A 20,495-nucleotide genomic window follows, 5' to 3' on the forward strand; every position below is an offset into this window, starting at 1 on the left:
GAGGACCTGACTTTAAAACGTTTCTTTCTCTTTTTTAAATAAATAGGTGGCTAGTGGCTACCCACCTTGAGGTACAGCTCCTTAACCACACTCAGCCAGTTGCAAACCGGAGACCCGCGGGCCACAGAGGGTTCAGTTATATTTGGCTTGGATCGCAAATATGTTTTACTGGGCAATAATCTAAATGCCTACCGACCCGGGGAGTTCCTCTTTCAGTATCCTATCATTTTGCCTTTTCATTCTGTTCATGGGGTTCTCAAGGCAAGAATACTGAAGTGGTTTCCCATTCCCTTTTGAAAGGGATGGGAATACCATACCACCTGACCTGCCTTTTGAGAAACCTATATGCAGGTCAGGAAGCAACAGTTAGAACTGGACATGGAACAACAGACTGGTTCCAAATAGGAAAAGGAGTACGTCAAGGCTGTATATTGTCACCCTGCTTATTTAACTTCTATGCAGAGTACATCATGAGAAACGCTGGGCTGGAAGAAGCACAAGCTGGAATCAAGATTGCCGGGAGAAATATCAATAACCTCAGATATGCAGATAACATCACCCTTATGGCAGAAAGTGAAGAGGAACTAAAAAGCCTCTTGATGAAAGAGTGAAAAAGTTGGCTTAAAGCTTAACATTTAGAAAACTAAGATCATGGGATCTAGCCCCATCACTTCATGGGAAATAGATGGGGAAACAGAAACAGTGTCAGACTTTATTTTGGGGGGCTCCAAAATCACTGCAGATGGTGCCGCAGCCATAAGACGCTTACTCCTTGGAAGGAAAGTTATGACCAACTTAGATAGCATATTCAAAAGCAGAGACATTACTTTGCCAACAAAGGTCCATCTAGTCAAGGCTATGGTTTTTCCAGTAGTCATGTATGGATGTGAGAGTTGGACTGTGAAGAAAGCTGAGCACCAAAGAATTGATGCTTTTGAACTGTGGTGTTGGAGAAGACTCTTTGAGAGTCCCTTGGACTGAAAGGAGATCCAACCAGTCCATTCTGAAGGAGATCAGCCCTGGGTCTTCTTTGGAAGGAATGATGCTAAAGCTGAAGCTCCAGTACTTTGGCCACCTCATGTGAAGAGTTGACTCCTTGGAAAAGACTCTGATGCTGGGAGGGATTGGGGGCAGGAGGAGAGGGGGAGGACAGAGGATGAGATGGCTGGATGGCATCACCGACTCGATGGACGTGAGTTTGAGTGAACTCTGGGAGTTGGTGATGGACAGGGAGGCCTTGCATGCTGCAATTCATGGGGTTGCAAAGAGACAGACATGACTGAGTAACTGAACTGAACTGAATCTAAATGCCAGAAAATGCACACACAAATCCCCAGAAATAGAAAAAAGTCTCTAGGTGGGGCAACAGTAAGCTGGAACTGATGAAACATTCTTCAGAAAACCTTCAAGAAACCTGCAAGTGACCAAACAATTGTGGTATCAGGCTAAAGATCCTCCCCTGCAGCCATGTTTAAAATAGAGGAGACATGGAAGCAGCCTAAAGGCCCATCAACAAATGAATGGATCAAGATGTCATTCACAGATACAATGGAATATTACTCCACCAGCAAAAGAACAAAATCATGTCTTTCGCAGCAATACGGATGGCCCTAGAGATTGTCATACTGAGTGGTCAGGAAAACTGAAACATTGTATGACATCCCTTATATGCAGAATCTTAAATGATACTGATGAACTTACGTACAAGACAGAAGCAGACTCACAGGGACTTCCCTGGCGGTCCAGTGACTACGACTCCACACTCCCAACGCGGAGGGCCGGGGTTCAATCCCTGGTCAGGGAACTAGATCCCACATGCAACAATTAAAACTTGATGCAACCAAAAAAATAAACAAACAGACTCACCAACTTAAAAGAAGGCTCTTAGGTTCTGGAAGTGGGAGAGGATGGGGAGGGAAGGATAGTGAGTTTAGGATGGACATGTTCACACTGCTATATTTCAAATGGATAACCAACAAGGGCCTACTGTATGGCATCACTATATCTTACGTGATTTGGAGACTAACTTTGGTGTTTGTCTTAATTTTTTATTCAATAAAAGTTTTATTAGAAAAACAAAGATCCTCCAGAATTGTACAGTCCTGAAGGGCAACCACTGGCCACCACGTGGCTCTCGAGCACTTGGCACGTGTCCAGGCTGACCTGAGGTGGGCTGCGATGCAGACACCCCTCAGATTCTGAAGACTGAGTACAAAAAGTGTAAAGTACATCGTGAATGATGTCTGTGTGGATTCCACTGAGAAAGGATACTCTGGGTAAACTGAGTGGGTTAAGTATTAAATGAGTCCTTAAAATTATTTCAGCTGTTCCTTTTCACTTTTTAAAGTGTGGCTCCCTACTGTACATTGTTGGTCCTACAAGTTCTTTCTCCTCTAGTTTCATGGCAGGTGGTAGGGAAAATGGATGGAAACTGGTGGATTGAGAGAGTGTGCCCAGCAGTGGCACCCCACTCCAGTACTGTTGCCTGGAAAATCCCATGGATGGAGGAGCCTGGTAGGCTGTAGTCCACGGGGTCGCACAGTCGGGCACGACTGAAGCGACTTAGCAGTAGCAGCAGCAGACCGGCTTCAGGGGCCAACACCCCTCTGTCTACACCAGGCCTCTCAGCTTTGGCGCTGCTGACCTCTGGGGGCTGGGCCATTCTTTGCTGTGGAGCTGTCCTGCACACTATGGGAGGTTGACCAGCATCTGTGGTGCCACCCTTCAGATGCCGGAAGCACCATCAGCCCCGCCCCCACCCAAACCTCTCACCCGGCTGTGACAACAGGTCTGGCCAAATGTCCCTGGAGGGAACAACACAGATCCTGGGCTACAGAGACACCCCCGTGAATCTCTCCCCTGGATCCCTTTCTTAAGTTTCAGATCCAGAAAACTAGCTTTGTAGGTGAGAACCACACCCATCTCGAAATAGTAACAATGACTAACATTTATTGGGCCTTTCCTATGGTGCCCTTGGACTCCAAGGAGATCCAACCAGTCCATCCTAAAGGAAATCAACCCTGAATATTCATTGGAAGGACTGATGCTGAAGCTGAAGCTCCAATACTTTGACCACCTAATAAGAACTGACTCCCTGGAAAACACACTGATGCTGGGAAAGACTGAGGGCAGGAGGACAAGGGGACGACAGAGGATGAGATGGTTGGACAGCATCACAGACTCAATGGACATGAGTTTGAACAAACTCTGGGAGATGGTGATGGACAGGGAGGTCTGGCATGCTGCAGTCCATGGGGTCGCAGAGTCGGACAGGACTGAGCGACTGAACAGCAGGGTGCCAGCGGTTGTGGTTGTTAGATGCACCAAGTCCTCAGAGCAGACCCAGACGGGAAGTGTCTTGAGGATCCCAACCTTATAGACGAAACAGAAGCTCAGAGACGTCACGTGATGGGCCGGAAGCCATGCATCCTCAGGTGGGGGAGCCAGGATGGCACTGCCTCTACCTGACCCAAGCCAGAGGTCATGGCCACTGTCTGCGGGCACCTTGGGCTTGTCCCCAGCCCACTGCTGCCATGGTAACAGCCTCCCCTCCCACCCCTCTGCCTCCTCTGGCCCCCTCTCCCTATGGCAACACTGAAGCAATTTTGTAAACCCACCAAAACATGTCACTCCCTAACCCCAAACCCTTCTTGCTGCACTTTAGACTAAACCCCAGAAGCGCCCCAGCCCTGTGTGGACTGGCCCCTAGCACCACGGTGCCCCCTTGCCAACCTCTCCCACCTCCTGGGCCTTGTGTGTGCTGTTCCTCCCTCTGTAATGTTCCTCCCAACCCCTCACAAGGATGCATCCTTTCTGGCCAGGTGGGAACTCAAGTAACCCTTCATCACTGGAGCGCTGCAGGTGATATCAGAGCCAGGGAGGGGAGGGGAAGCCCCCCTCTGCCCCTCGGGCCATCTCCTCTGCATCTCGATTTACGGTCAGTGAGGGTCTTGCTCCTTAACGGATTTGCTATTTTCCTGCCTGCCTTTCCTGCTCTGTCCTGGGCAAGTCTATCCTCAGACTCTAGAAAAGGTCTGGGGAGCCAGGAGCAGCTGAATTCAATACTGGTTAAATGATTGAATGAATGGAATTCAGTCACCCTGCCCGAAGGTAAAGCTCATCTCCCCCACCCAAACAAAATGCCCTGCTTCTCTCCTGGGACAGGGTCACGGTAACACCCTACATCCACCCATAGGTCCCCATCCCACCCCCCCCCCACTCCCCAAAGCCGGGCAGGCACCGAGTGCTCCCTCCCTCCTCCTCCACCCCCCAAGCTCCAGCTCTGGCTCCTTCCTCCCACCTGGGCCCTTGCACCAGCCTTCTCCCTGGTACCCTGGCCCCCAGAACTCCTCCCACCCTGGCCCGATACTCATCTCACAGCTGCCTCACATGCACATCCCCTGTGACCCTCAGGACCAAGTCCCCAAGTTCCTCCGCCTGGGATCTGAGGACCTTCTTGAGGTGGCCCAGCCACACGTGGCATCACCCAGCTCCGACCCAACTGAGGGACCTACTCCTAGGACAGCACTCCAGCCTACAATCCACACCCATAAAGGAAAGGTTCCCACCTTGGTTGGGTTCCAGCCCTACCACTGCAATTTAAAAAGGACTCAAACTAACGAACGTTTATTTTCATCTGCCTCGGCAGGCACCATGAGTTACTAGAAAGAAGTGATGAAGGTAACGCCCTGGCAGTCCAGTGCTTAGGACTCCTGGCTTTCACTGCCAAGGGCGCAGGTTCCATCCCTGGTTGGGAACTAATACTAAGATCCGCCAAGGCGCTACTAAGACTCCGCGAGTTGTTCTGCTCGGTCAAAGGGAAAAAAGAAAAGTTATGCCACACTGTGTGCTACCTTCATATTAGGTGAGTTTGCAGCTCACCTGATAAGGACGCTTCATTCTGTCCCATCTCACAGAAACTGAGTCCAGGATGGGTGGTGATCGATCCCAGGCTATGAAGAGAGACTGTGGGAGAGTCAGGGGTCCAACAAGAGACTCCTGCTTCTCCCCGCTGGCCAGGATAGCTGGAGGTCACAAGTAATTTCAGGAGGAGGAAACTGGCCCAGCGAGGCAGCCTCAGATCACAGGGCAAGTAAGCAGGGGGCCCAGACCCTGCACTCTACCCTCTGTACCAGAAACGGGAGCCTCTACGGGGCCCCTGCGGTCCCTCCACCGTCCAGGAAATCCCTTCCAGCCGAGCGGTCCTGGACGTGCTGGGCCAGCCGCCGGGCCTCCTGAGAACACAAGAGCACAGCGGGCAGGTGTATGAAGCGACGCCTCCGAATCCTCGCTGGCGTGCTTGAAGACCTCCGAGCGGGAAGTGCTGTGGCTCCGGCGATGCGGGGAGCTCCCGGGGAGGGACGGGGACAGGAGGAGCGCCTGGGCTCCGGCCACACCGGGCCAACACCATCCCCGGCGGTGAGCGGGTGACGGGCCTCCCGAGGTGGGCAGGGTCCATCCTAGGGAAGGAGGGCCCATGGCCCCCGAAGAGGCTCGGGGTCGAGGAGCCCTCTGAGAGCCTGAGGGGCGGACAAACGCAGGATCCTCTAAATTAGCTCTTTCCACAGAACCCACCAGCTCCGAGTCGTTCCGCCCCGCGTGCCTGCGTCTGAGCGGGCGCCCCAGCGGACGCACCGCGCCGCTCGGGCCTCTCCGGCCGTGCGGAGCTCAGGCCCTGCCTCCCGGCGCCGGCTGGCAGTGCGGGAGCCTCTCGGGTCCGAGCGCGGCGGGAAGTGGCCCGAGACGCGGCCCCGGGACGTCCGTCCGCGGCGCGGTGGAGATGGACTCTAAGAGCCCGAAGCCCTCTTCCGGCTCCCATTGCGGCCGGGCGGGGCCCAAGGCATCCGTCCCGGCCGGAAACAAACACCCGCGAACCACAGTTCCGGGTGCCTGCGCGCCTCACCTCTGCCATCGGAGGGTTGAAAAAAAGAAAATACCCAGCCAGTATAAAGTCACTATTCGGAGACGCGGCAGATGCGGAGGGAGGGAAGACAAAAGAGATAGCTTTTGTCCGAAAAGTGACTTGCCTTTAAAAGTCACTTTATCAAAAAAAATAAAAATAAAAAATAAAAGTCACTTTATCGTTCTAGGCTGGAGAAGGAACCAGTCATTCTACAATAGGAAAAAGTGTTGTTAGTCGCTCAGTCGTGTCCAACTCTTTATGACCCCATGGACTGCAGTCCGTCGGGCTCCTCTGTCCATGGGGATTCTCCAGACAAGAAAACTGGAGTGGGTTGCCATTTCCCAGTCCTGGAGACCTTCCTGACCCAGGGATCTCCTGCATTGCAGGCAGATTCTTTGCCATCTGAGCCAAGGAGACCAGAAATCGCCCTGGGAGTTGAATGCATCTTTCATGATACTGTCTCCTGCTTCCCCTGCCACCCACGGACTCGCAGCACAACCGAAGGCTGAAGATCATTCAGTGTTAGAAAGACTCAGCACAGAAAAGGATGCTGCCTTGTCCTTCAGAGATGCCAGGGCCTAGCTCTGCAACTGACAGCCCTCGAGCTGGATGCTGGCCACCTGGGGCAGGATTCCCAGGACGTGGCCCCCTAAAGGCATGCCTGTTGTGCCCTTCCCTCCCTATGCATCCACCATGGGCTTCCCTGATGGCTCAGCTGGTAAAGAATCCGCCTGCAATTCGGGAGACAAGTATTCAATCCCTCGGTTGGGAAGATCCCTTGGCGATGGGAACAGCTACCCACTCCAGTATTCTGGCCTGGAGAATACCATGAACTACAGTCCATAGGGTCGCAAAGAGTCAGACACGCCTGAGAGACTTTCACTGTATCTTTCCCTTTTTGTGCCCACATTAGCAGGAGACCCAGTCTGCCCTGATACACCAGGGCGTGCTGACCGGCTCCCTGGTAAGGCTGACCTGCCAGGAGCAGCAGGAGCAGCGGCAGGAAGCTCGGTGGGTGAGACGGGGCGGGCAGAGACAGCGGGGTCCTTTGCAGGCCTTGCCACAAGCTTCACAAATGAAGCACAGGACGTCCGGACGAGCGAGAGCGTGGGCCTTGAGACAGGCCGCGTTCCTGGAAGCCGGCGGGCAGCTGGGACAGCCGCGCGCTGGGTGGGGCCGTGTTACTGGGCTTCCCCACTCACGGCGTCTGTGCCCGTCCAATCAGTGAGCAGGGATTGATAAGGACAGAGCGAAGGGGCAAAGCAGACGGTTAAATACCCTTGGAGTATCTTTCTCTCCAGCTCCAAGGTCTCTTCCTTTCATGCAGGTCCTGCGACACCAATTAAGTGTTTCCACTGCCCCCCACCCCCGCCATCCCCACCGCGGCCGCCAATGAAGCCTCTCACCTCCAGAGTCTGTATTCGGTCGATCCCATCACCTCCCCACCGTCTCTTTCCAAAGCCACCTCCCCCGCTCCCCGCCCCAAGACCTGCCTGGTTTCCGCCTCTTCTCTGTTCCCAAGAGGCTCGGCACAAACCATAGACAGAGGTTTCTGGAGGGCTACAGTCCATGGGGTCACAAAGAGTCGGACATGACTCAGCAACTAAGCACAGCACATCACTAACACAGCAGCAGCTGCAAGCACCATGTCCCCTCAGTGGGTCAGCAGGTCCGGTCTTGGTGATCTGGTCTCGTGCTCCAGGGCCCTTACTCCGGGCGTGACCCTTCTGTTCGTCCTTTATGAGGAATGGCCTCCCGAAAGCCCGATCCCGGAGTGCAGGAGGCGAAAACATTAACCCCCTACCCGGGAGCCCTAAGTGGGGACACACGGGCTCCGACCACCGAGCAAAGGGGCGGGGTGGGGGGAGGGGGGGTCACGAAAAGCCTTCCGCCCGGAAACATACCCCTCAAAGGAAGGGTTCCAAGGACCTTTAGTTCCGCTGGCTTGAAGCGGAGTTATTTTGTTCAACACATATCTGTTGTGTATTGTTCAACACAATTGGCTCTTAGATACCAGCTTATGGGGGTAAAAGCGTGAGCCAACCAGACCTAGGTAGTCCCCGCCTTCCTCTACCTTAAGAGGCGACACATGTTATCTGCATTGGACACCTGCTGCAACAAGGAACTCTCATAAGCCTCATGGGGGCGACAGAGACCAAAATATTGACATCTTCCCAGGAACCCGAGCACCTAGGAGAAGCAGGTAGGGATGACAATCAAGAGACAAATTCAACAACGACGAGTCAGCATCACTAAAGAATCGGATATATGCCGAAAAGAGACCTTGAACAAGAAGGTGTCAGATTCAGTCCTAGCATTTTACAGATGAGGGAACTGACGCGCAAGGAGTTTAAGTGAGAGGCTGATGGTCCCACAGCAAGTGGGTGCCGGAGCCAGGGTTACATCCTAAATCCGGGAGGTCTTTACACTTTCTCATCCCCAGACCGTCATTTTCGGGAACGTGTCCTATGGTCCCTGAGAGTTAGAGGGGTGCAGCTGAAAGATTGTTAGGGAAAGAGCTGTCCGAATGTGACACAGCTCTCAAGGCTGGCTGTGGGTGCTGGCCAGGAAAAACCAGAAGGCTGGGCTTTCTAGCTCCTACCCACGCAGAGCGCTGGGAATTCACAAACGGCCGCCTTCTTGCCTCAGTACCCACTGTCTTGAAAGAGTGGGCATTCCATGTTTCCTGGCAAAGATCAGATTGTAATGAGGAGCTTAGAAACAGCAGGATTCCAATTCTCGTTTCAAATCAATCAGACCTCAAATTTCTCCAGGCCACCCTCCCCACCCCTCCGCTCTCCAGGCTGCTTGGCTTATGGGATCTTAGTTGTCCAACACCAGGGATTGAACCCAGATCCACTGCAGTGAAAGCACCAAGTCCTAATTACTGAACCGCCAGGGAACTCCTGTCTCTAGGCAAATCTGAAAAGCATGTGATGACTCAGTTTCCTCATCTGTCATGCACTGTTAGACACTCTTTGCTTTTCCTTTTAATCTTACTTTTCTATATTCAGATGTAGATTAAGAAGAAATTTTCAGATGTTGATGTATGGGGAAGTCCTTCTGGCTGATACATGATCTGTCTTGAACTTTATGCTGACCAGAACAGCCTGTTTTATGGCCTGTCAAGCATACATTGTCTTCGTACATCTTCTATAACCAGTAAAGAATGTAAGTAAAATAAAAATGGAGTCACTGTGGCTTAGACATCAAAAATGGAGCTGGAGGATTTCCCTGGTGGCACAGTCAATAGGAACCCACCTGCCAATGTAGGAGACACAGGTTCGACCCCTGGTCCAGAAAGAGCCTAAATGCCAAGGAGCAGTTAAGCTTGTGCACCGAAACTAATGAGCTCATGCGCTGCAACTCCTGAAGCTGGAGCACCTAGAGCCCGTGCTCCACAAGAAGAGAAGCCACGGCAATGAGAGGTCCCGCACTTCAACAAAGAGTAGCCCCTGCTTGCTGCAACTGGAGAAAGCCTGTGCAGCAAGAAGAACTCAGTGCAGCCAAAAAATACATATTTTTTTGTTAATGGAGCTGGGTAGTCATTGTAGACGTGGTCTCAGATGCACTGTTCCATTACTGAGAACTTGAATTTTCTGAACTGTATCAGACTCAAGGCCAGCACCTGCCATTCTCAAAACAGTATCTGCTAGCAGCTGCCACCTTAGACCTTAACCTGGACTAATCCTGTTTCAAGTGCTCAATACCGATGCATGGCTGGTGGCCTCCATATTGGAGACACTAATCTACGGGAGGCCAACTAACAAACAGGCAACTACAAAGTAGGGTCACAAGTGCGGTGATGAGGCACTCCAGGGGGTCAGAAGGGGCACAGGACCCAACTGGGGTGGGGGGAGGGGTGCAGAATTAGAAAGTTTTCCTGGAGGAAACATCTGAGCTCAGATGTGGACAAAAGAGTTAGCCCGCCTTTGGGAATCGTGAATGCAGTTACAAGTGCAGTGAAGTGGAGGCAAAGGCCAGGACTGCAAACAGCCTAAAGAACCATTCTTCTTTCAGGGTGATGAAACATCCCTGGTGGCTCAGTTGTAAAGAACCTGCCTGTCAATGCAAGAGATGCAGGTTTGATTCCTGGGTTGGCAAGATCTCCTGAAGAAGGGAATGACTTCTCCAGAAATCTTGGCTGGAGAATCCCATGGACAGAGGAGTCTGGCAATCTACAGTCCATGGAGTCACAAAGAGTTGGACACATTTAAGAACCACAGCTACCCACTTCAGTATTCTTGAGCTTTCCTGGTGATTCAGACAGTAAAGAATCTGCCTGCAACACAGGAGACCTGGGTTCGATCTCTGGGTTCGGAAGATCCCCGGAGGAGGGGATGGCAACCCACTGCAGTATTCTTGCCTGAAGAATCCCCATAGACAGAGGTTTCTGGTGGTCTACATGACTCAGCAACTAAGCACAGCACATCACAAGCACAGCAGCAGCTGCGAGCATCATGTGCACAGCCAGGGACAATGCTAGCTGAGACATCAACAGGGACCAGCTTGAAGAACTTGGAGTTCGTGTCGCAGGCATCGGGGCGAGCTGGGAGTTAATGAGGGAACTGTCATATGAGGGCTTTACAAGCATTCCAGTAAAACCGGTAGCCTGAAGGAGTGCCTCAGTCAGCCTGGGATCTGGAACTAGGCAGGAGTCAGAGGCTGCTTTCTGGAGGAATTAAGGCCTGATGAAATGGCCAGGATCCCCCAGGAAAGGTTATTCTGGGTAGTGAGAAGAGTCCAAGACCTGGCACCTGGAGCAATGAAAGCATGAGGGTTTCACTGGGGGTTATGACATGCTGTGTTTGAAAGATGCACAAAGGGGTGAGAGGAGGTCAGCGAGCTTGGCGGGAACTTCGTTATGAAGGCCTTCCAACGCAGGGCAAAAGGAGTTGAGATTTCTGTCTTGAGTCAAGAGGGAGTGCAGAAGGATTTTGAGCTAGGAAAGGATGAGAGTTTAGAAAGGTCTCTCTGCCTATGTTGTCGGGCTAGAGAGTGAAAGTTCAGAGAGTAGGGAGGAGGCTGGGGCCGAAATCTAGCTGAGAAACAAACGAGATTTGAGCTACAGAAGGGGTGGTGGGGCTGAGAGTTCTAGAGAGATAATGTGTGTGTGTGTGCGCGCGCGCGCTTAGTCGCTCAGTCGTGTCCGACTCTTAGTGACCCAATGGACTGTAGCCCGCCAGGCTCCTCAGTCCATGGGATTTCCCAGGCATGAGCACTGGGGGGGGGGGGGGTTGCTATTCCCTTCTCCAGGGGATCTTCCCCACCCAGGGATGGAACTCCTGTATTGGCAGGCGGATTCTTTACCACTGAGCCACCAGGCAAGCCCCCACCGCGCCCTCAACCACCCTAAAACACCGAAGGAAATGGTCCTCTCGGCTGTCCGCATTAGAAGCCAATTACCCTCATACCTACCCACCTCCCCGCCCAGCATGGCCCCTCTAGTCCTCCCTCCAGCGCCTCTCTACGGTTTCCCCTCCTACCGCTCTTGCCAGACGCTTTCTCTCGTTTCCCTCCCACCCTGGACCCCTCTATCTGCCGCCAACCTCTCTATGGTCCTCCTTCTCCCTCCTTCATTTATCCGCTCCTCTTCTAAAGTTTAGAGTCTAAACTCCTCAGTATTGGCCATCAGCCTCCCGCACCCATCAGATCCGTCCTCTGAGCTCCCTTTCTGCTCAGGTCGAGCGGGAACGGCGGACAGTGGGGTGGTGCTTTTACGGGAGGCCCGGCGGGGAGCGACCTGGACTTCTAAGGGGAGACCCCTGCTAGAAGCTGCGCGATTCAGGCCCTTTGCAAAAATGCTCGGGCTGCAAACACGAAGCCCAGAAAGGAAGATTCCGCTTTGCGCTTAGGCTCTAATAAGAGGGATCCCAAAAGGATCACTCTCTAGGGGAGTTCCCTGCTCCTCGTTTCTTCTTCTTTTTTTTTTTTTAAGTTTGCAAACTTGATTTTTCTTTCTTTATAATTTCCCCCCTTTATCTGCACCTGACATGTGGAGCTTCCCTGCTGCTGCTGCTAAGTCGCTTCAGTCGTGTCCGACTCTCTGCGACCCCATAGACGGCAGCCCACTAGGCTCCTCTGTCCCTGGGATTCTCCAGGCAAGAACACTGGAGTGGGTTGCCATTTCCTTCTCCAATGCATGAAAGTAAAACGTGAAAGTGAAGTCGCTCAGTCATGTCCGACTCTTAGCGACCCCATGGACTGCAGCTTACCAGGCTCCTCTGTCCATGGGATTTTCCAGGCAAGAGTACTGGAGTGGGGTGCCATTGCCTTCTTATAACCCAGCAAACCCACTCTTGGGTATATATATACCATGAGGAAAGCAAAATTTAAAAAGACACATGCAACTCAGTGTTCATTGCAGCACTATTTGCAATAGCTAGAACATGGAAGCAACCTAGATGTCCATCAACAGATGAATGGATAAAAAGTGCTGGTACATATACACAACGGAATATTACTCAGCCATAAAAAGGAATGCATTTGAGTCAGCTCTAATGAGGTGGATGAACCTAGAGCCTATTATACTGAGTGAAGTAAGTCAGAAAAAGAAAGATAAATATCGTATACTAATGTGTATATATATAGAATCTAAAAATATGGTACCAAAGGATATATTTGCGGGCAGCAGTGGAGAAAAAGACAATAGAGAACAGACTTACGGACTTGGGGAGAGGGTGAGATGTATGGAGAGAGTAACATGGAAACTTACATTCCCATATGTAAAATAGATAGCCAATGGGAATTTGCTGTATGTCTCAGGGAACTCAAACAGGGGCTCTGTATCAACCTAGAGGGGTGGGATGGGGCGGGGTGGAGGTGGGAGGGAGGTTCAACAGGGAGGGAACATATGTATACCTGTGGCTGATTCATGTTGAGGTTTGACAGAAAACAAAATTCTGTAAAGCAATTATCCTTCAATTTAAAAATAAATTTTTTAAAAAGAAAGAAAATAGGTGAAGTAAATAGTAACAGCACGGCTCCTAAAGGAGGAATGCAGGGCCTTCACAGTCAAGTTCCATCTGATATTCTGCCCCATCTACAAGGATTCTTCTTCACACGTAGCAAAGCACATAGAATTCTTTGCTATAAAATTAGTTAAGCATAACTGCAGAGGTGGGTTTACCATGAATCTAATGAACCTTAAGCTTCAGGGGTTCCTCACTTGCCCAAGATATTTCCTGAGTAGTAAGTACTGACAATTCAAAGAGTCGTTAGATTAGTCACTGCTCAAAAGAAAGCAAAACAAAAAACAACAAAAAACTTGCACCAGGATGTCCAGTGACAGATGAATGGATAAAAAGTGGCATATATCAATATGCAATGGAGTATTGCATTTGTGCTAAGTCGCTTCAGTGGTGTCTCTTTGCGACCCCATGGACTGTAGCCCACCAGGCTCCTCTGTCCATGGGGATTCTCCAGACAAGAGTACTGGAGTGAGTTCCCATCTCTTCCTCCAGCAATGGAGTATTACGCAGCCATTAAGAAAGAATGAAATGATGCCGTTTGAAGCAACATGAATGGAGGAGAGATTATTGTGCTAAATGAAGTAAGTCAGAGAAATACAAATTATATGATACCACTTATATATGGAATCTAAAATATGATACATACGAACTTTTTATACATACATATAAAAAACAGAAATAGACCCACAGAAGTAGAAAACAAATTTATGGTTACCAAAGGGGAAAAGTAGGGGAGGGGATAAATTGGGAGGATGTGACTAACAGAATCATAGTCCTGTATATAGATAACCGTCAGAGCGCTGGGCAGCACTGCGAACGTGTCTCTCCTTCCACGGTGCTCGGACAGAACAGGCCCAGGGACGCCCCTTCCTCCAGCCTCCGACCACCTTCCAACCATTTTTCCAGTGGCAACCTTGGAACCAACCAGATGTCCTCGGCCCCCAGGACCAGCCAACGCCATTTGCAGAGATCGGCTCCTTGTCTCCGGCTACCCGTGAGCTCCCAGATTCCTGAGAATTATTCCCACAGGCGGAGGCGCCCCAGCCACCCGGTCCACGTGCAGCCTCCGCCTCCCGCCCCGACCTCTCTCTGGGCTTCCCAGACCACTAGGACCAGGCGGCTCTGGAGGGCGGGCCATCTCCCCACGGACTGGGGGAGAAACGGGGGACGGGGGGCGGGGGAGGCGGGGGGCGTCGAGCTCCATGGAACCTGCAGAGCCAGCGCTGTGGCCGCGCGCTCTTCCAGGACGTCCGTTCAGGGCAGGACGAGGGGCTCAGACCCCGGAAGCCTTGGGGCCGCCCTGCTCGCAGAGAAGAACCCGAGCCAGGCCTTCGTGGACCCGCAGGCCCCGGGTCCTCCCCGCCCGACTCCACCTCCGTGACTTCCTGCAGCCACGTTCTGGACAAACGGGTGAAACTCATCACGACGGTGGGCGCCCACCTGACCAGCGCAGCAGGCCGCCTGGTCCCCGGCCGGGCTGGACCACTTTCTCCTGCAAAGGTTCAGCCTCCAAAGCACCGCTAGGAGCCTCTGGGGGAGAAGGCAATGGCAACCCATTCCAGTACTCTTGCTTGGAAAATCCTATGGACAGAGGAGCTTGGTAGGCTGCAGTCCATGGGGTCGCTAAGAGTCGGACATGACTGAGCGACTTTACTTTCACTTTTCACTTTCATGCACTGGCGAAGGAAATGGCAACCCACTCCAGTATTCTTGCTTGGAGAATCCCAGGGACAGAGGAGCCTGGTGGGCTGCCGTCTATGGGGTCGTACAGAGCCGGACACGCCTGAAGTGACTTAGCAGCAGCAGCAGCAGGAGCCTCTGGAGCCCAGCGGCCTTTGAGGAGCCCTTCTGGTGGCAGGGCTTCTGCCTGAAGCCTCTCTCTGCCACTAGGCAGTTTATTTTTTGTTTGTTTGTTTGTTTGGTTGTATTTTATTTATTTTTGGCTGTGCTAGGTCTTCATTGCTGCTCAAGGGATTTCTTTAGTTGCCGAGTCGGGGGCTATTCTGTGGCAAGCACAGGATCTAGAGCTCAGGCTCAGAAATTGTGGTGCAGGGGTTTAGTTGCCCCAGGGTGTGAAATCTTCCCAGACCAGGGATCAAACCTGTGTCCCTTGTGTTGGCAGACAGACTCTGGACCACCAGGGAAGCCCCACTAGACAACTTGTTAACCACTTTGGAGACCTCACTGGAGCCTCCCATCAAAGGGAAATAATACAGGTTTTTGCAACAACAAAATAAAAAAGAGAGAGATAACCAAAAAGAACCTACTGTATATGATAGGTAGCTATATTCAATATCTTGTAATAAATTATAACAGAAAAGAAGCAAAAAATATATACATCCAAAAAAGAATATATATATATATGTGTGTGTGTATATATATATATGAACCACTTCGCTGTAGTGAAACTACCACAATATTGTAAATCAACTATACTTCAGTAAAAAGGAAAAAAATTGGAACCAACCCAATGTCCACCACCAGGAGAATGAATAAAGGTAATCTGGCAGCATCAGTCAGCTATCAAAACAGCATTGACAATGAATGACTAGACTACACTACACTCTGGATGTTTACAAATACAAAAAAAGCAATGTTGAGGGGAGAAAAGATTACACTGAAAGACACCATTTATCCTAGAGGTGTTAAACGTGCAGGACAGTATCACATTGCATCATGTATGTAGCAAAATAGAAAGACATACATGCATAGGAATGGTAAACAAAAGATGCAGAATCTAATAACCTCTCTCAGGGAAGGGAAGGAGGAAATCGATGGGGAGGGGTACACAGAGGGCTTAGACTGCTTCTGTAAAGTTGTACAGTCTTTGTTTATTAGTGAGAACAGGGAGCTATTTATGATTCTGGATATTTTTTTGTATAGAGAAATGGTTCCAGATAAAATTAATATTAATAAAAGACTCCCTATATTCATCTGTCAATAGATCCTTCTGCAGTAATAACACATGATTATTTTAAATGTTATATATCTAAGGAAGATGAGCATCAGGTTCTGGTCACTGTAGACACATATTCTGGAATTCAGGCTGATGAATTCACTTCACTTCACCCTACAAGTCCCCAAGCACAGAACAGCAGGAATGGAAAGTGATCAATAGTTGAGCTGGCTCTTACCTTGTGCTGAAGTTGACACACATCTCTTCCACTTATATTTCATTGGGCAAACAGAATCACAAGGCCACGTCTAATTGCAAAGGAAAATGGAACCTTATCATGTTCCCAGAAGGAGAAGCAGAATTTAGGAATGATCGTCATGTTTAGCATCTCTTCCCCTGTTGCTGGGAGAAATATCAATAACCTCAGATATGCAGATGACACCACCTTTATGGCAGAAAGTGAAGAAGAACTAAAGAGCCTCTTGATGAAAGTGAAAGAGGAGAGTGAAAAAGTTGGCTTAAAACTCAATATTCAGACAACTAAGATCATGGCATCCGGTCCCATCACTTCATGGCAAATAGATGGGGAAACAGTGGCAAACTTTATTTTGGGGGGCTCCAAAATCACTGCAGATGGTGACTGCAGCCATGAAATTAAAAGACCCTTGCTCCTTGGAAGAAAAGCTATGACCAACCTAGACAGCATATTAAAAATCAGAGACATTACTTTGCCGACAAAAGTCCATCTAGTCAAGGCTATGGTTTTTACAGTAGTCATGTATGGATGTGAGAGTTGGACTATAAAGAAAACTGAGCAGCAAAGAATTTATGATTTTGAACTGTGGTGTTGGAGAAGACTTTTGAGAGTCCCTTGAATTGCAAGGAGATCTAACCAGTCCATCCTAAAGGAAATCAGTCCTGAATATACACTGGAAGGACTGATGCTGAAGCTGAAACTCCAATACTTCGGCCATCTGATGTGAAGAACAGACTCATTGGAAAAGACCTTCATGCTGGCCAAGATTGAAGGCAGGAGGAGAAGGGGACAACACAGGGTGAGATGGTTGGATGGCATCACCGATGCGATGGACATGAGTAAACTCTGGGAGTTGGTAATGGACAGGGAAGCCTGGCATGCTGCAGTCCATGGCATCGCAAAGAGTCGGACACTACTGAGCGACTGAACTGATGCCCCTACTCTCCCAAGAAAACAATTTAAAGTTGCTCCAATCCAAATATCTTGCAAATTTCTTTCTTATTGGGTTTTACAACCATCTACATTGTACGTGTGAGAAATGCAGGCACGACCCTGAGAAATGTGGTGACCTTTTCAAAGTCACACAACCAGGCCACAGAATGAATTGGATTCTTAAGACCTCAGCCCTGTCCTTGGTGCTGTAAAAACCCATCTTTGGGCTCTTTCCTCCCAAACATCATACCACCTAAGGTCTTTTGCTAACAAACCCCAGTACGACCACTGTGGCTGTTTGATGACTGTATTTTTGCAAATGGACTTTAAAATCCTTACATTGGTAAACTTGGTCTCACTGGGTTAAGGCAAGCCATGCAGAGGAGGTGACCGCAAAAATGTGTAGCATGAAAACAGAAAAATCATTCAATTCTGGTCAGTGTCAACTGACTGCCAGAGCCTACTCATACAGGTTAAAAAGAGAAATTCGAGTTAGTTTCTCTGGCACCCAGCGCACCACGCAGAAGGGCTCCTGAGGGCACTGACAGGTGATTAGAAGAAATTCACCACTTTCTTCCCAGCTCCGTGGATGCCCCGCCCAATCCTCCAGTGCGCCTGCGCCAAGGCGCTGACGCCATTCCCAGGCCACGCCCCCTCCCGAGGCGACCACGGGCCTCGGGGGCGGGGCCTGGGCAGAAGATGGCCGCCGCGCGCCCGGAACCCCCGAGTCCGAGCTCAGCGGCCCCGGAGCCGCGATCCTCGGAACCTCCGGACGTGGTGCGGGCGAGGAAGGGGCCAAGGCTGGGGACTCGAGATGGCAGGAGGTCGCAGGGCTGGGGGCGGGGCTTAGGACGGGGCGGGGGTGGCATTTATGGCTCCGGCTCTGGGGGCGGAGCTTCTCGGTGGGCGAGGGGACGGGGCTTATCGTGGAGCCAATGAGGGTGGTGGGTGGGGCCTGGGTGGGTGGACCCCGAGGAGGAGTGGGTGGGACATCTGAGCTGTTGATGAGTTCGGAGAGGAGTTCCCCGGGATGGAGTTTGTCTAATTAGGGGGCGGGGCCTCCGAAATTTTAGGGGTAGCGAACCAGGTAGGTTGGGAAGGTGACCCTCAAAGACAAGGGTGTGGGGTTATAGCTGGGGCATCCACGCTGGGGTGGGGTATGATTCTGCAGGGATCTGAGGGATGCGTCTTGATGCCCAGGAGAGGATTTGGGTGGAGGAAGAAATGACTGTTCCAGGAGACTTTGGACACGCGCTCAGGATGGGAGAGTACCTGAGGACATTCATTCATTCAACAGACATTTACTAGTCCTACCTGGACCAGAGAGATGGAGAGGCGAACGAATACATAAACTGTATTCTTTCGGAGCGTGCAGTGGAATAGGGGAAGAGAGACAATAAACCAGACTTAATTGTGATCTGGAAAGAGTGAGCTGAGAGAGTGGGGGGTAGGGGAGCTAAATTTAGACGAGAGCAGTCAGCTGTGTACCGGCTTATAGTTACACTGGGGTCAGAGAGATAAGGAGGAGCTGGGTCATGGTGGATATTAGATGACGGTTTGGGATTTTAAGTGCAATTTGAGTCATGTGACAGTTTTGAGTGGGAAAATGACTGCTGTCTGATTTCCATTTTTCAAAAGGTCATTCGGGCTGTTTTGGGGAGGTGGGTTATAAGGGAGCAGGCGTAGGCACAGAGACATTCAGAGGGTTAGGAAACTTGGCAAGAGATGATTGGCTTTTAAGTGCAGGTAGAGGAAAGAAATGGCTGGATCTGTGATGTATTTTGGGCAGGAGGGGAAGCCTTGATGGTCATAGGGCAGAATCCCGGAGGACAGAGAGCTGAATCTAGAAATCGAGGGGCCCAGTAGGCTGCAGAGAGCGTTTTAATAAGTGGGGCGTGTTGGGGGTGGGGTGTGGCAGAGTCCATAGGCTCCTCTGTTTCTCCCTCTCCCCACTCAGGTCCTGGTGCATGATGATGGCCGCCCGGCCACCCCCCCGAGTGACCTCATCGAGATCCAGGTGGTGAAGGTGATGGACACCACCCTGGTCCCCGAGCCCCCGGAGCCAGGTTCTCTGCACTGTGCCTTGTGCCCGGCTGCCTTCCGGCTGGTCTCCGAGCTGCTGTTCCATGAACATGGTCACCTGGCGGGGGCTGAGGGTGGCGGGCAGGGTGGGGACCCCAGCCGGTGTCATGTGTGTGGCCACAGCTGCCCCGGCCCCGCCAGCCTCCGTGCCCACTATAGCCTGCATACGGGCGAGCGGCCCTACCGCTGCGCGCTCTGCCCCCGGGCCTTCAAGGCCCTGGCCCCTCTGCTGCGGCACCAGCACCGACACGGGGTAGAGCCGGGGGCCCCTCGGAGGCCCCCGGAGGCGGCGGCGGCGACTCCAGAGCAGCGGCCCGGGGCGCCCCCGGAGAGGTCGGAGGTTGTGCTGGCGGCGGCAGCTGCGGGCGCGGCGGTGGGGAAGCCCTTCGCCTGCAGGTTCTGCGCCAAGCCGTTCCGCCGCTCCTCAGACATGCTAGACCACGAGCGGGTGCACACGGGCGAGCGGCCCTACCACTGCGGCGTGTGCGGCAAGGGCTTCACCCAGTCCTCGGTGCTCAGCGTCCACGCGCGCATCCACACTGGCGAGCGCCCCTTCCGCTGCAGCCTCTGCGACCGCACTTTCAACAACTCTTCCAACTTCCGCAAGCATCAGCGCACCCACGTCCACGGCCGGGGCCGGGGGACTCTGGGGGCCCGCTGGCACCGGGGGCTGAGGGGCCGGGGAGCAGGTGTGGGGCAGGGAACCCTCCTGAAGAGGGGCGTGGGGAGACGGCCAGAGTAAAGGTGGAGGTCGACCAGTAGTCTGGGAGCGCACATTGCTGCAGGGGAGGAGTGGGTGGGCAAGAGAGGCCGGGGAGGACGAGGAGAGGTTCGGGGTGGGGTGACGTCAGAGCTCGCAGAGATGGCCACGAGCGGCCGGCGTGGGAGAGCGCACGGACAGCCAGGCTCAGGACGCTCACAAGTCACACAGCCCCTGCGTGTGGTTCCGAGAAAGGCACAGTGGCAGCCCTGTGGGTGCTAGAAACCTGAGCTGGATGTCATGGCCTCGTCCGCCTCCCCAATGGCTTGTCCTTGCACAAGACATCACTTGTCGCAGCAGAGCCTGGGCACTTCTTGGGGCAGGGGGATCCAGGCCAGACCCTTTCGCCTACCTCACTGGATCACACTGACCCTGGTACTGCCCACCTGTCCTCAGTCTGCCCGCTGGATCCTCCAATAAAGAAGCTGGGACCCTGTCACCTCAAAGCCAGAGGGTCCCTGAGTCACAGTGTCAAGGATGGAAGCCTGACCCTAAGGATTTTGACACCAGGAGCCCGACCCCTGCTCCCATGGTGGTCCCTCCCCTAAGCCAGACTCCTCTTTCAAGACAACTGAAAAGATGGCCCACACTCAGCCAGCTGCTGCTCCCCTCTTAAAGCTCTCGGCTCAGAGCCCAGGCTCTCCTGGGGGCTACCAAGTAGCCCCCAGTGGATCTAATTCCCTTCCACTACCAAT

The 20,495-nt window shown here is 52.1% G+C and overlaps 1 protein-coding gene across 1 annotated transcript; it reads left to right on the forward strand.

Moving 5' to 3' along the window:
• The first annotated feature begins 17,619 nt into the window (after positions 1 to 17,619).
• ZNF784 (zinc finger protein 784) lies at positions 17,620 to 19,802 on the forward strand. Its single transcript, XM_061389252.1, is given in 3 exon segments — positions 17,620 to 17,735; positions 18,916 to 19,666; positions 19,669 to 19,802. Coding segments are annotated over 3 exon segments (963 nt in total). The 5' UTR covers positions 17,620 to 17,657.
• The last annotated feature ends 693 nt before the right edge of the window (positions 19,803 to 20,495 follow it).

Source organism: Bos javanicus, chromosome 18, assembly GCF_032452875.1.
Source record: "Bos javanicus breed banteng chromosome 18, ARS-OSU_banteng_1.0, whole genome shotgun sequence".
Lineage (NCBI taxonomy): Eukaryota > Metazoa > Chordata > Mammalia > Artiodactyla > Bovidae > Bos > Bos javanicus.